The sequence below is a fragment of the Lasioglossum baleicum genome, chromosome 9, assembly GCF_051020765.1.
Source record: "Lasioglossum baleicum chromosome 9, iyLasBale1, whole genome shotgun sequence".
Taxonomy (NCBI): Eukaryota; Metazoa; Arthropoda; class Insecta; order Hymenoptera; family Halictidae; genus Lasioglossum; species Lasioglossum baleicum.
The window spans coordinates 5,100,668-5,119,843 of record NC_134937.1 but is presented as its reverse complement, the minus strand read 5'-3'; the positions used below and the strand labels follow the sequence as shown (position 1 = coordinate 5,119,843).

General features: G+C 36.7%; 1 protein-coding gene across 6 annotated transcripts in view; it reads left to right on the top strand.

Moving 5' to 3' along the window:
- Positions 1 to 16,528, top strand: part of LOC143212100 (uncharacterized) — a 42,326-nt gene extending 25,798 nt beyond the window's left edge. For all 6 annotated transcript variants that reach the window (XM_076430470.1, XM_076430469.1, XM_076430473.1 and 3 more), the window contains exon 7: positions 637 to 16,528. In XM_076430470.1, coding sequence (XP_076286585.1) covers positions 637 to 879 — 243 coding nt within the window. In that variant the 3' untranslated portion in view covers positions 880 to 16,528. The remainder of the gene's footprint in view (positions 1 to 636) is intronic.
- Positions 16,529 to 19,176: the final 2,648 nt, after the last annotated feature.

The following is a 19,176-nucleotide window of genomic DNA, read 5'->3' as shown; positions in this document are numbered from 1 at the left end:
GTGACGGTTAATATTAAAATTTTTTTCTCCTGAACACACAGTTTCTTTTTTAAATTTATTTTACGTAGTAGTGGGAAGAGGTTCGATGGTAGGGACCTTGCAGTTCTCGGAGGGGAATAAGTTGGAACTGCCTGTTCTAAACTCATTGGTAGACTGTGGGTTTGTATAATATGAAAAATAAAAATTGTATGCATTAATGGCAAGATACGTGTTCTACGTAGACATTTATATCTTTTCTTAATAATATTAATGAGCTGAAAATAGTGCAACAGCACTTTAAATTCTTCAAATGGTTTTGTTGTTTTACAATTGAAACATATGCATACAGGGTGGTCCATTTAAGTAAGGCCACCTAAATATCTTCTCAGGCTATTCTGATGCAAAAAATATTTGTTACGTAATGTGTATGGTGTCAATGGACCAAATATCTGGCAAGAATATTTTTTTCCGAAAGTCATTTTATTCGAACTTCGACACTTAAGAGCAATTGGGAACTATTATACGTTTAGCATCTCTAATAAAATGCGATAATCTACTGAAAAGATAGTTAACTTAATAATAATTAACTTAACTTTTTGTCCGCTACTGTACATCGAGACATTGCCGTATTGTTAATGATCCTCCTTGTTGTTTCAGCTCATTCAACATCGACGTATGCACACGGGCGAGAAACCGCACCTTTGTCCACACTGTGCGTACAGAAGTGCTCGCCGGGACAACCTACGAAGCCACGTGCGACGCGTCCACAAAAAGGAGAATCTCTATTGCGACACGTTCAGTCCACGTGGCATGCTGCTCACTCCCATGATCGGCAGGGACACTCCGCTGGTGCAGAGCCCGGAATCTTCGCCGTCCTCCAATTCGGAGTCCGCTAACTAGCGAAGCAACTCAGCAGAAGGAAGCGGATCGTCGTCACACACGTCCTAACTTTGTCAATACTGCGACCTAGGTATTAAAATTGTGGAGGTGGTTTTACATTGGCAAAGCTGATCGTACCGTCGTGATTCGAGCTGCCACGAGATTCACACAATTTGAACAATTCGAACTGGTTTGAAGCCGTTTCAGAACGTTTGAACCAGTTCGAAGACGTTCAAACAATAATTGTGTTTGACCATTTCTACAAAGTTTTGTTAAGTAAAACAAGAGTTCTAACAATTGGGACTAATTGGAAGGCGTTTGAGAACGTTTGAACCAGTTCGAAGACATTGAAACGATAATTATGTTCGAAAATTTCAACAAGTAAAACAGGAATTATTGCTGAGATAGTCCTTTCGGCAAATGATCCAATCGCTAAAGTCGTAATCAACTGGATTGCAGATCTATGTGGAAAATAGAATTGTATCAATAGCAAGACACGGAACGAAAACAACAATTGATTTTTCTCTATAAAAGTTTCAATACGTTTTAAGTAATGTATCGGCGTTCTTAAATTCTATTAATTTCTCCACTATTTCAAATGACACTTGAAGTTTTTCATAAATACAGAAAACGCATTACCAAATGCGACATTTGAAAAGAAAAGTTAGAGGAGTCCAGAATAACAATGCAATTACATGAACTTGGAGGAAGACTTAAGTTAGCCTCGGGCAGCTGAATCCATGACGGCAAGGATGATCAGAAGTTGACGATTCCATGTTTTCAAACAGTGTTTCCTGATTATTTGCAATTATTCGAAAGCTTCGTAACGATTACAATACGCATACTACTGGCGGCGCTTCGAGGAGAGAACATGATGTCCGGGCGGAGATGAAAGTAACAAGAAAGTTTCAACTTCTGATTAGCAACGATGAGGTTTGCCCGTAGTTATTAGGCAACACGTAGAGAATTGCATGCGAACGTCGATAATGTAATCTAATCTTTAAATTCTAACGAGATCTTATATTAGTCGATTTTTAATTATCGGGACTCGTTCGTTGATCTGACGATGACGAATGACGACAAAGCTGCGCAATGGTGCTAGAATCGTAGACTGGACTATAGAGGAAGACTGAAAGTAGGAACGCTAGACGGCGTGTCTTCGTCCTTTGTTTATCTTATGCGTCGATCGTTAAGGCTTTCGATTGTCGATCGAAATTCAGCGATCGTTAAGACTGCTATCCTGATGGCTAAGAGACACTCATGCTGCGCGTGCTTTCATTTTACTTCGCTCGCAATGCGACAGAAAGATAATCTGGAACAAAAACACTAATTTTCTTGCGCTTACAACGCATTACCAATTTTTGGTAACGCGTACAAAGTAACCCAGTAAGCAAACATGCTCAATTTTGGACAGGCATCTACGATCGCGTAAAGGTTGATTTAGGTTAGGCGGCCACGGCAGGCCTCGGCGGGCCAGCAGCATTTTACTAGCCTGGTTTTGTATCCAGCTGTTCCCAACCGCGCCGCAACCCCGATGGGAAATGTTCGATACAAAACCAGGCTAGCTAAGGTCTAAGTATACTGAGATGCTCCCTGCTGTGCGTGGCACAAAAAAATAGGCATTGGCAGTAGCCAATCCTATCTGAAAAATCGAAGATCGAATCCTATCAAATCCTTTACCTAAAGGAGCCGGGGTTTATGGAGGCACTGCCATCGGCGCGGCGGCCCTTGCCGGCAACTCGGTATACGCAGACCTTACAGTGCTGCGGCCGGTCGTGGCCGCCTAAGCTAAATCAACCTTAGGTAGCGCATTCTGCCGGCAGAAAGACCGGGTATCTGCCTGGCAGCTTGTGCCGGGCAGAATCCAAGACTAAGCAGCCAGCATTGTGCCCGAGCAGCTTCTGCCGGGGCCGAGCCGGGCAGAATCCAGGATCGAGCGGTCAGCATTATGTCCGGACAGCTTCTGTCCAAAATCCAGCATCCCATGCTTCGAGCGACGTTCAGCCAGTATAATGCCCGTTACCTGTTCGCCAGGCTGTGCTCGATTTCTGCTCGAGGCAGACCTGACTGACTGAGTAAGGAGCATAACTGATTCCACACACTTTAAATCAGAATAACTTTTTTTATGAATGGACCAAACAACTTCAATTTCTCTGTACGGCTAGAAGAATTAGTTTAGTAAAGATGCATTTGGTCGGAATTGTGAGAAACAATAGTAAAATTGATCTTTACAACTTGTTTAGCTGGGCCAATAACGAAAATTTGAAAGATGTGTTTCATCATGAAAAATTGCAATTTCTACCACTTTTAATCGTTTATAACTCGTAAACCAATTAACCAATTTCAATGAAATTTTCGGAACGTGTATAATTCGTACCAGTTTGCAAAACATCTTTTAAATTTTCGTTATTGGCCCAGCTAAAAAAGTTGCAAAGATCAATTTTTACTATTGTTTATCACAATTCCCCGACCAAATGCATTTTTTCAACTTATTTATCAGACGACATTTACTAAACTAATTCTTCTAGTCGTGCAGAGAAATTGAAGTCGTTTGGTCCATTCATAAAAAAGCTGCGGAATCAGTTATGCTCCTTATTGTATATTTAACCCTCATCCGTCCGTCGTTTGACGAACTGAATCTGTCCCTCGGCGTCAAATTGACACACTGGTAAAAGCTCGATGAAATAACACAGTAAACAGTTATTTTTCGATGTTTTTTTTTATTCAAATTGATGAGTTAACATTTACACCTTCGGTTTTTCGGTTATGTGTTTCGCATTGAAAAGACAAAAGTCACGAAGCGTCGGGAAAATTTGCCTACGAATAATAGAAGAGTCTAATTTATCTCGGGAAAACTGTGGGAAATTGACACCAGGGACGAATGAGGGTTAAGGCGTTTTTCATCGGTCTTTGATTTCGGCAACATTGAGAAACGGCTATTTTCTTTTTATCTTTGAATTGTAACATAAAGGTGGTACACACTCTTTGGAAATGTTCATGTTCCGCAAATTATTAAGTCGACTCAACTTCCGATGCAGCTAGGTAAAACCTATTGTTCGTATCGGAAGTTATTTATGACTCGACCTAATAATTCAGTAATTGCTGTACACATGAAAATAATTATTCCTTTTCAAATATAATGTTCACTATTCCAAGAGTCGGTTCTACCGATAAAGATTTTATACGGAGATAGTATATTTCCAGTTTTATCTAGCAGATTTGTTAAGCATTCCAGAATCTCTTTTAAAAAATATTATGCGACTACTAACTTGTTTACACGATTGTTGTAAGAGCTATTATTTAGGCTCTTAGATAGATAAGCAGCTTGATGTCTCTATCCTATGGGAAAGGTGCTATTTTGCAAACATAATTTTACTGTCGCGCCCTCCTATATTCGACTCCGGCTATATTATAATTGTCCAATTGTAATTATGATTGTTAACCGTATTATCGATAACGATATACATTGTTATGATTACCTATGATTATTATAACTGGACTGCGGATCTTTATGCAAAATAAAAATTGTCTTCATAAATTGTACAACATTGCAGCTAAATAGGAATGTAATTTTTTCTCTAATGATATTTTAATCTGTCCACTGCTTTAAATTGCACATACTCATTTTTGCCATAAATGCATAAAATCCGCAGTCTAATTATAACCGGTATCATTACTATTATACCATGGAAAACGCGAGGCGGGTGAACTATTCTTACGGTAAGTATTGGCAAATTGCAGCAGCGTATACATAAATTAGTGTACACGATACATGTTCGTTAATTGAGGAGAAGAATAGTCGACAGAATTTTATCGAATTTCATAGTGGTAGCGATAAGAGGCTCGAAAGTCTTCTGCTGTGGTCAATAATTGTGTCCGCCTAAATGAACGTGGAAAGATATACGATATACTTTCAACTAATATTATTTAACGTTTTTATATTAACCATTAGCGAATGGTGCAAACTATAAGTGGAAAGAGAGCGAGAGAACGAGCGAGAGAAAGAGAGAGAGAGAGAGCGCGCGCAAGAGAGGGAGTGAAAGAAAACAGAAAAACGAAAAAAAAGATAAGCCAAAAAGATAAAACCATACAGAATGCAGGATTTTCCAACGAACCGTAAAACTTTTTCATGTTGTCTCAACTAATATTTAAGCCGTGAAAGTGTAAGCCAAAGCGAATTGTAAAGTTTGTCTCTCTTTGCAAGCAAAGCAAAGAAAAGCACAGCAAAGCTAGCAAGCAAGCAAGCAAGTTCCCGTTCCGTAATAACAGGCTTTATACTCTATCCTCACTTAACATCGAATAAGTAATTAACAATTACAAGTTTTTTCCTCTTTACGATCGAACACCGTCCCCAAACGATTCTACCGTACTACTTTCTGCTATAAAAGGAAAAGAGAGAGCGCGAGAGAAAGAGAGAGAGAGAGAGAGAGAGAGAGAGAGAGAGAGAGAGAGAGAGAGAGAGAGAGAGAGAGAGAGAGAGAGAGAGAGAGAGAGAGAGAATGGGGAAGAATGAATGAATAAAAGAGAGAAAGAGTGAGTGAGTGAGTGAGTGAGCAATGATGAAGAGCGCAAGAGAAAGAGAGAAAGACAACGGGGAGGGCGATAAGGCTGAGGCCAATCTATATAACATAAATGTGTGTCAATTTTTAATGTATCATAACTACCTACGTTCTAGTCGATAACCGTTTTTAAAGGAAAGATAAGAAAGGCACGGGAAAAGGGGATCTATGCTCCTCGACGCGCAACGTGTTACGACCATCACTGTATTCGCCAATTTCAATTTTGAACGAAAATTATTGGAATTTCATCGAACTAAACGCGATTGATCAGATGGAGGAATTACCATTGATCAATAGACTGTGGACTTAACTGTAAAACACAGGAGCTACATATTAGATACTTATCTCTTTACTGAATCATTTTAATGAGCAGAAAATGCTGCAACAGTGTTTTTAAAGTGTTTATTTGATTTACTTCATCCGCAGTCTACTGATCAAATATCATTTGATGTCGAATATGTGTTGGAAAATGATTATGCAGAAACCATAAAATATTTTTGATTTTGAACATTTGGTACCGAAATTGGAAAGTTCAAAAACTTGTTAACGGTATACTAAAGCTAAAGAATATTTAATTATTAACGACCAGTAATTCACATTACATAATATTAATGATAAACTTTCCACTTTTATTCGACTGTATGTGTTAACTTAGTATTATTTTCTTGGGAAAGTATTAAAGAGGCAAATTATTGAAAATTGCAATTAATGATTAGGGAAGAACTAATTTCAATAATACTGTGATTATTGATCGTTATAGCTCTTCAAAATTCGATCAATCGTATGTGTCAATAATTGAAAAAGTTACTTATTTGTGAACTTTTACGCTACAATATACAGTATGCAGAGTGTAATGAAAATGATTGGTGGATAGAGAGATAAAAGTATTTTTCACACAACATGCAAGGTTGTTAAACTTGTGAATTTTTAAATTCCTTTTTGAACGAATAAGTATAAGATCCATTCAGGTAATCTTCATCGAAACATTTCTTGCTTTGTGTGTATGTCAATTTTTATTACAATTTATTAAGTAAACCAAACTTTGTCAGGGTGTTCAAGGAATACGAAGATTATAGTAATAATTGCTATAATTAGACTGTGGATCTTTACGCAAAATGAAACATTTCTAAGCCGATTGTTAAAAGTAGAAATTCAATTAAAATACATTTTTCCTTTCAATTATTACTAGACAACGGATCTTTATGCAAAATAAAAATTTTCTACGTGGATTGCAATAAACTGGGGTGACACAGAAAATCGTTTTCTTTATTAATATGTTTAATAGGTTGAAAATAATATTATTTTTAACAGTATTTTTAATTTCATTATAACAGTAATTTTAAATTTTTCTAATATTTTTACTGTTTTAAACTGCACCTACTCATTTCTGTCATACATGCATAAAATCCACTGTCCAATCATTACATTAGCGTAATCATATTCAGCAATTCTTCTGTTTTCACAGTTTTGTATTTCTTCAATTCATTTTCTCATAAATGCATAAAATCTACAGTCTAGCTATAATCAATTTTGTGCTTTTTATTCTTGTATTATTAAATAATTCCCTTTGAATGTGTTTTATAGACATTGGTGTGTACAGTCGACGTGTTAAGCTAGCTTCAGATTTTTCGTCACTGACATAAAACTAGTAATTAGGCAATTATTGACCCTTAACTGGTATACTGGGATCTCTCATGACCCTAACGAAAATTCTGTACCGTAACTTTCTCTGCTATATGTATTGTATCAAAATCGTATATGTCAACATTTTTTAACTTGTTTAAAACATTTGGATTATATAATCTCAAATAATATACTTACAACTATGTGAAAAAGTTTATACAAAATGTTAGAAAGATCCTAGGATGATACTTTATAATTTATATAATCTTTTTAAACACTATACCACTTAAGGGTTAACACTAATTAGATTTACGGACCCGTCAAGATGACTGGTTCTAATATTCTTAATTCGCGATTACTAAGATTGTAAAGATCCTTCCCTGAGTAATTATTTAGCAAATTTATGTCTCTGGATATATATTAACGGAAAAATGGCCAAAAATTTGGATAGACACATCCTTGTTATGTTTATAAAATAATGTGAAATTGTTACTTCTAAAGCTCCGTAAACGTAATGTTAATACTAGGATTGTCGAGTCTATTAAAATAATGAGTCTCACATTGCTTATGTTACAGTTATCGAGGATGCAATGATATTTCTTTGTGAAATTACCGAGTAAATTTATTTATTTACAAAACAATTAATGAAAGTAAGAATCGTCTTCACCAATCACTTTGCACACTGTATATCTCTTCATGTTTTAAACAATGATGATTGCAGAAGCTCGTGCCCGATACGAAAATGAAATAGTTACATTCATGTTTCCTGTGACTCTGATTGTGAATTATGTTCTGCGATGTAAATTGTGAATGTAAAATGTAATACCATCGTAGGCTGTTTTATGCAACTATTTCTGAGGAGCGTAAGAAGCTTGACCAAGTGTATGGTCCTACGATTATCGCTCAATGTTTTACAAGTTGATGGATTCCATTTTGGGAAAAGTCTACGGATTTTCTTCAAGGAAGATTTAGAAGTTTGAAAATCACGAACTTTTGCAATCATCGGGTACAATAGAATTTGAACAACGATTGTACACTTGCGAACGATTCGTATCGACAGTATACGCAACATTTTTTATAATAATGTTCACGACACTTTTTTTATACATGATGTGACACGTGTGTGCCAGCGGATTTCCGTTGTTAAACGCGTGCATGCGTTCAGAGGAGTGATGAGGAGGAGTGGAGCGGAGCTGAGGAGGATCGTCGTCTCTTTAATTTTTTCGGGCTTTTGTATGCACGCGGATGCAACGTTCTCCTTCGTGAGATGATATTTTTGGTACCGGTCGTCCCGTGGTTTGCGACAGCGAACGGGACGGCGATGTTGTTGATTGTTGGTATACCGATATGCGTTGTGTATCGTACTTGTAACGATATATTCTATTTTTGATAACCGCTCGATTCATTCCATTTAGAACCGTCGGCCTCGATGGCCGCGTTTAGAGGATTGTTTAGCCGTTAAGGTATCGTGAACGTGTTCGATACACGCGATCATCTCGCTTTCCTTTCGTTCACGAACCTCGTCGGACGTTTTTCCACGAGGAAATCTTCCGAATGCGGACACTTCCGAAATACATCGCGTAATTTTCTGGGATAACTTGAACATTCTGCGACGAAATTCGCTAACACATGTGTTATCAGTATTTTTTCGTTTACATTAGCTTGTCCCAAGAGTCTCTTTCGCTATATGCAAGTTCCATAGTGGTAGTTAACACGAACTTACACAAACAACGTGACCATCTGTTCGTTAATGTGTTATTATTCTTTAAACTTCCCCTTACTTGACCACATTACAATGTGTTTTCTTAACCCTCGCAAGGTAAGGTCTAATAACACATAAATAGTAAGGTGCAGTTCCTTAGACCCCGACAAATGAATTTTATAAATAGCCTCGTTTTTAATAAATTTGAAAACAGATTTAATTTTATTCATATAGAAATTGTTTTAAAAAATCTGAAGCTTGGGTCTCTGAGACCCCACATTACCTTGCATAGGTTAAGGCGGTAGACTCGTTTCCAGGATCGCAAGGGTGCGGAATTCGCCTTCTCATTTCTCGATAATACAAAGATGGGATTTTTCAGTAGTCAAAAGCGCTAGATAAAAGATCGATCTAGGCCGCTATCGCCCTCAAAAGTCCTATTTTTTCGTTTATGAGGCGAAATTTGCATTCTTGGGCAGCATGTAGCTATGGAAATAGTAATTACATATTTATTTCAAGTTTATTGCAGAATTTATTAACTATTTATTCGTACATGTTTCTAGCCAACAATGATTTGTGTTTATGTCTGTTTATTTGTGATATTTCTAATTTAACTTTCACCACTGAAAAAAGAATGAAATTGCCTGCAAAAAAGAGCAATGTCCAAATTTTTATAAATGCAATGCTAACACATTAGTGCAACTCACCCTATTGGAAATTCACGAATTTTGATTCTGGTCTAATGAAACTAGAACTAAACAGGAATAGGAGAATGCAAGATACATTTCAGTAAACTATAAACATAAAATTTAAAACGGTGATAAGTAGACAGCGGATCTTTATGCAAAATACACATTTTCTACCTGGATTTCAACAAACTGGTGTGAAATAGAAACTGATTTTCTTTCTTAACATGTTCAATAGGTTGAAGGTAATACAAAGTAGTATTAAATTTTTCTAATATTTTTACTGTTTTAAATTACACTTACTGATTTGTGTCATAAATGCATAAAATCCGCTGTCTAGTGATAAGAGCTAGTTAGTTCAGAGTTTATCTATCAGTTTCCCTGACATTATACTATTTATATCATTTTATAAATTCGAGACAAATATGTTCCCTCTATTAAGACGTGTTGCTCGTAATACTTACTGTTAATATTAAATAATATTTTACTTCAATATCTACAATCTCATAGGAAACACATGACTAGACTACAGATTGTTATGCAAAATGAAAATTGTCTGTATTAATTGCAAGGTTACAATGCAAAATTAAAAGCGTCATGCACATTTGTTCCACTCGTTAATCATTTTAATCAGTTGGAAATAATACAACAGTATCTGTAAATTATTTAAATGTTTTCACTGTCTTACATTTGACCTAGTCGTTGCTATCATAAATGCATAAAATCATGGCATCTTTGTGCGTCGAAGAGTTGAACATAACTGGACTGTGGATTTTATGCATTTATGACAAAAATTGATTAATCAAATACAAAATGGTAAGAGTATTAGACGAATCGAATGATGTTGTTATATTGGTTTCGACTGATTCAAACTATTGGGTTGGAATGAAAGTTCGTAGCGTTTTTAAATTAAACTCAAAGATAAAATTAGGATATTTATACGTAGATTTGTTCAATAACACATTTTCCATTTTATCTTATTACTTTTTGCCATTTTTTTTTGTCTTGGAATTTTGATTTGAAAACGCTACGAACTCAACCCAATATTAAACGAGACAATACATTTTCATTTGACTTTTGTTTCTTACAGTTCACTTGAACAATTTTTATATTTCATAAAGATCCGCAGTCTAAACATAACGGCGAGTTTCGACGCAGAACATCAGATTCCTCATGTACCAGTGAGTCTATTGTTGCTTTAAGGAAAATTGCCTTTCGTGAACGGACGTAGAGCCTCCTCGAGCTGAGTAACGATTTATTGGCATTCAGTCTTAGTATACGGTGCATAATACGTGTAACAAAGGCTCTTTTTATTATATCGTATTGTCCGAGCGATCGATCTCAGGTGCGTCCGAGGTTTATTCGAATTAATTCTAGCAAGCTCATTGTTCGTAAATTGTCGTGCCAATAGTAAACGATACAAATGCGTGCCAAAAAAAGAAATAGCGAACGTGAAAAAGAAGACGGGAGAACGGCGTTGGTAGAAGGGGAGACAGAAAACCAGCGTTCTAAAAAAGAATAAGGGGAACGGGGAGAGAAACGGGGGCGAGGACGAGCCGAATTCGCTCGATTCGCCATTTTTTATTTCTCTTCTTCCGTTTTCGTTAATCGGCCACCGTGCAAATAAGAAAGAGAGAGAAAGCTGAAATAATGTTCCCGGAACGAAAAATGCCGATCGAGCAAAATCGTCTTGTATAAAAATTACGAACTAGTTGTTACAATCTTTTAACTGTTGAATTTTTGCAGTAGATGGTAAGTGTCTTAACGTATACCTTATATAAACTACACAATAATATATTCTATATTAATGTTTCTTAGATTTACGTGAGAACGAACGACCAGCCGCCGGCTACTCGCTCGATCATCGTACGAATCGGCGCGAACCTCTCGAAAAGCAATACAACTTGCACGAGTTACGAATTTTCGACGAGAAAAAACAAATATATATATATACATATATATATATTATATTATATGTGTGTGCGTGTGTGTGTGTGTGTGTGTGCATAACGAGCCAGTTAATTAGTGTGCTTTGAGTCGATCGGTTCGATCGCGAACATTTTTCGAGAACAGTCCAGGCAACGAAACCGATGATCTTCCCGAGAAAGCTGTCCGGTTGGTCGATTCTGGAAATCTTCGAAAAAAACTGACGTCTAAGGGAACCACGAGCGTACACTTATACATACGTTCGGGGATCTCGAGGATCGAGATCTCGCGACCGAGTCGCGCTTAGGCTACTCGGAACTCGAGCGTGAACTTGCGGATTCGCAAAACGGACGAGACGGTAATTGTCGACAGGCGTCAAGATTTGTCGAAGAAGGTCCGGGCCGAATGTCTTAAACATTAATACAATCTAAATGTGATAATATATTTGCTATTGAATTACGACGTAATTGATTACATCGATAATGACGCGCGAATCGTACGGGAGTTAACGAGCAATTTTAAAGAGTCCGTCTAAAAGACCGCGGGCAAGGTGATCGACGCGATCTCGTGTCTGCCTTTTCTTCGAAATCGAATATACTGTAACAGAAGAGAAGGAGAGAGAGAGAGAGAGAGAGAGAAAGAGAAAGAGAGAGAAAAAGAGCGAGAGAGAGAGAGAGTGAGAAAGAGAGCTTCCGCGACCATCGATCGGCTTTGGACAAGTACAAAGTACTCTGATAACTTATTTTTTGATTATCGTAAAGGAGAAGAAACCGATCACGAGAGGAAAAATCGTATGACGTAAGCCCCTTTTTCAATGCTGTAATATTGAGATAAACATAGAGAGAGAGAGAGAGAGCGAGACGGAGAAAGAGAGAGAGAGAGCAAGAAAGAAAGGAAAGAAGAGATAGCTAATTAAACAAATAACGAGCAATTCGAAATAGGAAGATAAGAAGAAACGTCGCCATCACCTTGCTCGCGTTTGCGTTCGATACTTACGCACTGGCAAATCTAAGTCCGGATATTTACGATTTGCTTCATCGTATCTAAGTATAAACAAAGTTTTGAAATAAATGAAATGACTCTTACGTTCTATGCATATATATATTATATATATATACATAAATGTATGTGTATGTGTGTGGGTGTGCCTAAAGATTTTCTCTTTGGACTATCTCTTTCACTCTGTATTTACCGTGTTCTCGCCTTCCCTTCCGCTCTCTGCCGTGGGTTACCTGGCCAGGCAATTCCCTAGCTGTCTAGGCAATTTCCTAGGTAATATCCGGGGAAGAGGGCGGATCGCTCGTATTAGTCCTTAACTGACCGTAGTATGACAAAGTTTATCAGAAATCAGTAATCGCGGAAAGGATCTAGGCAGGATAAGAACGGGTAATCGGCCTCCATTTTTCTTTGCTAAACAATGCTTTTCGCCTGAAACGCTATTCTATAAAATTTTTACCACTTCGTTTAAGGGCGCTATGGGGGTGAAAAGCTTTTCAGTTATTACTCAAGACGTTTAGGTGAAATACAAACGAAAACGAAGCTAAAAACTAGTTTTTCCAAAAATTTAAATCAGTTATTCAGGGTCGGAAAAATCATTTGTCCTTAGGGGGTAGCTTTCGGAAACAACCCTTCGAGTAACCACCCTCAAAAAAATATCAGGAATAATAAATATCTGTCACAAATGGGTGGAACATTGTTAAATAATTTAAAAAAAAAAAACTATTGTGACTGCAGAACAGCTACCTACCCTACGATTTCTATGATAAACCGATCTTTGAAACAAGAATCAATCGGAAACGCGTCTTTTTTTATTTATTTCAAATAAAAAGTATTCTACGCGTCCATTGAACCCTTAGTCGGTGGAGTCCATTTTGATCCTGAAAGTGAAAATTGTTGCTCGCTTATCATTGCTCGCTTGCTGATGAATAATTTTGATTGGCAGCCGTTCCGTTGACAGCAATAGAAAAGAATAGAGAAACAACGCTGTAATGTACTCATCTTGATCAATGTTAACCCTCGGACAACGGACGATTTTTATACCTACATAATTGGCAATGCTTAGGACCGTTCACAGCTCTAATTAATAATTTTAAAAAATTTACTTTTGATGATATCTCGTGTAGGCACATTAGTCTTTCCGATATCATCACTGAAACAGCTATTCAATTAATGTGGAGTAGGGTAAGTCCGCATTAGTTTTTGCAAAGTTGAACTTTAAACTGACGTATTTCAGTTTGGTATGTAAAAACTTAACGTTCTTGGTATCAAACTCTTGCCACAGTTATTACTGATGAATTTGTATTATGTAGGATTCTAATTTTGCTTGAAAATTATCATTTTGATAGGATATTGTACAAAGTGTCAACTAGGGCGCACTTGCCCCCAAAATGGGGAAAGTCTGTCTCTGAGAGTTAAAAATGCTTTGGAACCTTGTTTCAAGTGCTGCGGGGCAAGAAAAGAATGATTACAAGCCTGCTATAAAATGCTTCTTATTGCATTAAATATATTGTTTAGTCTTATAGTTACCAATACAGTACGGACTTACCCCACCGCGATAGTACCGACTTGCCCCGTGCAATAATATTTACGGGGCAAGATCATCTTAGTGTTTTTCTCAATAAATTTTAAAGAATACAATAAAAACGGTTTATTTAATGTAAACCTACATCAATATTTGTTGTACTTACCTAAAATAACAACACAGAATATATTAATAACTTGTTAACTATTACACGTTCAAGATAACCTCAAAGTTGTACGTGTATATGGCACGTGACTGTTTGGCATTGGTTGATTTAAGCGAGGAAAACACCTTTATTCTTTAAACACCTTTATAAGCTAGAGAAATTTCGTTCATATTATAATAAAAATAACCAATTAACGGACTTGCCCCGTAGACGGACTTACCCCACTCCACCTTATTTAGTTAGTTTAATTGCCACGAATTAGTACTTAAATGACAATTTGGATATTCCCGGTCAAAACAGACTCCGACATAGTATACGGAGGGTTAACTGTGAAGTTGTCAAAATGGACCGCCATCCGAGGGTTGATCGGGTACTATTGTTCCACTATTACTGTTTCTCTTCATTTCAATTTTTGTAATGACTGTGTGTGGAGCTTTATGCAAAAACAAAATTTCGAAGTCGATTGTAAAAGACAAAAGCAAGACGACAACATATATTTCACAGTTTTAACAAGTCGAGAATAATATAACAGTGTTCTGAAATTCTTGTAATGTCTTCATAGTTTTATAATAAATACATGCATGGATTTTTGTCAGCAATGTATAAAGTCCGCAGTCTGGTAATGACTGATGAAAACAGTATAATCTACGAAAACAATTGAGTAACTGGGAAATTCAAAATATTCTGCTGCCAAAAAAGATCTTTTTATTATCTCGTTACGATACTTACAAGCAAAGCGGTGTCAGTTAAGGATTAATTGCATTGTTTAAGAATTGTCTCTCTGTGTTCCGGTTGTACCTATAATATATATATATATATAAATATATATATTATATATATATATGGATTCCATGGATCGTTCCTCTTGATAGATGCAGCCGCGACGCAACCGACGCGCGTGCACGGTGCATTTACTTGCTTGCAAGGCCCCGGGGCGATCTCGTTGGCGACAGTATACGAAAGTGTTAAATGTGTATATTTTCCAATTTTCCCCGATGTGTGGGATCGTGGGTCAGGACAAGGGATTGGAAAATAGATAATGTTCATGCATTTAAATATTTTTTTACGGTTCAACGGCCTGAACGGACATACGAGAAAACTCTTCATCGGGTTCTGTATACTTTGAGCGGACGAGTATCACGATGATATGAAGGATTTTAAAACGATATATGCGAACGAGACGCTCGCCGCCACCCGGGGATAAAAACTATTTTCTCCGTGCATCCGGCGGTTTCGCAATTTCACGAGTGACGCGGAGGAGCGCCGCGACGCCCATCCTTAACACCGTCCCAAAAATCGTCGACTGTACTTTAGATTAATAACATTGAACTGCGATTGTTGGATGCTCCTCTTCGTGATTATCCGACGGGCCGAACATGTTCGAAACAACCGCGTTTGCTGATCAGCTGATTGGCAAGTTCAAATCTTCGATGAATCTTTACTGAAGAATAGAAATACGAATTTCAAAATGTAACTATATTGCTTTCAGAAATAAGATATAGTGGTCAGTCTTGGTTCACACAGAAAGCCGCTTTATCTTTTTGATGAACATTATCAGAACAGCTGGAATCATGTCAATTGGTACAACGCCATGTTACAAACTCCTTCAGAGAAGTGCATCTAATACAATTCTGAGTATTTTAGATGAAATCTAAAAAGAACCTGAATCTCTTCAGAAGGAGGATGTTCAGAGGAGTCTGGAACCATTAACACATTTTTCACACTGTCCACAATACAAGTTTTAAATTTGATAAATCGGTGGACTATTTCATTGAAACATTACACTAATGATGCTAGAGGTTTCGCAGGATAATAAAAATTGACTAACAACAATTCAAAGAAAAATGCTTGGAGCGCAACAGGTGACTGCAGACCGCTGAGCAATGTCGTTGTTAGGGACACGTTCGGCATAAGTTATGCTCAGCATCACGAAATTCGCGTCCCGATGCACGTCACATGTATACGGATTTCAGAGCCCGTGCACGCGCGCACGCGTTGCGGTCTCGCCTTCTGATGTACGTAACGATCAATCTTAAGGACATAATTAATTAACGAAAAGAAACTGAACAAAGTAAACGAATAAACTTGTCGTCGCCATTGTGATTTAAGGTAGTAGAAACCGCCCGTGCTGGGTCACTCAATGTGTGCAGATCCATCCGGCGGAAATTGCTTGTTTATCCATTTATTAGTGATATAAAGTGGCCAATTTTATATTGACGGTTCTACACCGATCGCTGGGAATGTCGCGATGATTCGTTTTGTATACGTATTACTCTGTATCGATATTGTTTTCTCGACGGTAATGATTATTTCTGAGATACCGTGTATACCGATGTTCTGTGATCGCGTTTCGTTCCGTTGAGATTATTGTATTGAGTCGGTTATGCATCTGCATCGAGGACTCTCGGGGCAACGTTTACCTGTTTGTATTGCCAAAGTCACTATTTGACTTTGGTACGATAAAATCTTAATAAAGGTTTCATTAAAATATTCAGAGACTGTCGCCTTGCCACCCTTTCCTACATGCCTTACTCCCTTTCGTTCTAATACAATAGATCCTCGACTATCCGAACCTCTGATACAGTAAGACTTTTTCTTTTTTTTATCACGCTTATATTAGTTTGCCGAGTTGTCGTTGTCGTTGTTGTACGCGTCAAATCTTCTAATCGAATTTTAAAACACTTCCCGATGAGCTAGAGACTTGAAACTTCGAACATAGCTCAGAACTGGATGACAATGCAATCGTTTGCTGGATACTTGAGTGACAGGAATGCCAAGATATTGTCTTGCTGTTTCGGCAAATATAGGTAGTCGTTTACAATTGCATTTCCACCATTTCCAATATTACAAACTTTCGTGACCCTGACTCGACCCGACCCGATTACCATTTCGAGTATTCGAAATCGTGGGTACCCGATCTTTATAAACTTTTGGGATCCCGACTCGATCCCGAACAAATTTCCCGAACCGACCCGAACCCGAAATTTCGAGTACTCGGACACCCCTACAATCTACTGATAATTATCGTAATAAATATATATTTTTAGGGGTAAACTTTACTTTACCGTACTCAAAATTTGTGCCTTTCTCCTATAAATCATAATGTATTTGGTATGTAATCCAGTAGATTTCCTTACCTGTCAAAAACACTGCAGATTGCTCAACTTTATGCAAGCATATGTTAACTACTGAACTATTGATCCTACAGGTTCTACAGATCTGCAGCCCTGGGTACAAATCTAGTGGATTACATACCAAATATATCATAATTTATAGGAGAAACGCACAAATTTTGAGTCCGGTAAATTAAAGAGCAGCCATTTCTTAGTAATGATTTTATAATTCATTGTTTAAATTTTATTGTCTTAAAATATTATTTAGTACTTTTCCAGATAATTTAAATCAAAGATGTCTCTGGTTAGAAATTTCTTCGTATTTCATGACATTTGGTCCTCATATTATAAATATTTTAAGAAATACAAAGAAATTTACAACGGAAGGCATCGGTTCATATGGTTCTTACGCCTCGTTATAGTAAAATGTCACCAAATATCTCGATCCAACCCACTGTGCGACGCGACGCGGCAATGGATACGCTTTAAACACTAATAACTTGCGTGAGGGGACGATGTGGGAAGTAAATCGTACAAGTACAGAGCTATATGTATATGTATAGGGAAAAGTATATTGAAAATAGTGTAATTTGCAATAATGCGATACTATTTGGTACTCAAAATTAATATAATTTTATAAGGTATATATATATATATATTTATTATATATTATATATATTGATTATATATATATGTATATATATAAGGTATATGTATACCTTATCAAAGATAAGGAATTTTCACAATTCCTGTGCCTTCGCTGTGCATTATTTTTTAAATACATTATGTAAATTAATTTTTAATTGCCAGCGCAAATTCTTATCGTAATGGAATTCTTTTCATTTTAAAAGAAAAGCAGTGAAGAAATATTACACAGGTTACCCATGGCATCCAGGCAAAGGTAAGCATCTTTTTTCTGCGAAATATACTATTTTCAAAATGTCCAATTTTAAGTGCTCTTTACAATTACAATTTCTATTATATTTTACTAATTTCTTTATTTTCGAGGTAGACGGATATTTAGGAAGCAATACAAAATCTGACATAGTCTTAAACGAAAAATAGGCCAAATGACCGATAAATGAAAATGAATAAGGTTCACGCTACTGCACATACATGTAAGTAATTTAACAAATGATTTTCATAAAAAATGTATTCTAGAAAAATTGCATGTAAATTGCATCCGAGTAATTTAACTTTCTGAGAACAATAAAAGCTATCAATAGTATACGATTGCTACTAATCTGCTGAGTGTAAAATATGCACGACTGGAACTATTAATAATAATTGAATGATATTACTATCAGCACAGTAAACCAGTCGAGAAGTGTTACGTACAATCTTATCGTAAACAGTAATTAGGAATTGCTAGGGCAATTAGCTTGCTTCATTCTCTGTCCCTTTATCGTATGGGGAGATTTTCGTGTTATAAATTCTTGCAATCTCATTGTTCTCATCTCCTCGTTATTTAAAGAAGTACCGATATAATGAGCTAGTAAACTAAGCGCAGCTGTAAGGCTGGCGTTGACTCCGAAAGCTGACAAAGGATACACACAATATATCACGATTACATAACAGCACCATGACAATTGCTATATCAAGCAACACCCTCCTAATCTAGTTTACTCTTTAAATCAATTCTGACAAATATTCTAAATACTAACGATAATCATTTGTCCGGAAATTCCATGAGGCTAAAACCTCTATGTATTAGGTGTAGAAATTAATTCGGTGCCTTGATATTAAATTATTTATAACTCTGGTTTGGATGCAAATAATCGCCCGCCTTTTTGTAACGTTTAAGTACCAACACTTACAGTTATCAAACATTTGAGATCTAGTCAAAATAAAAACAAGACTCGTATACGGCACTGTATACTGTTTGCCTTTCAATTACAGAAAAATGCTTCCGAAGCCGCTGAAATGATTTGTTCTGCTTTAATTTTAATGAACGAATTGAATTCTGCCTGAATTTTCATTTATTCCGATGACCAGCATCATTTAGCAGATACAAATTTCCAAACA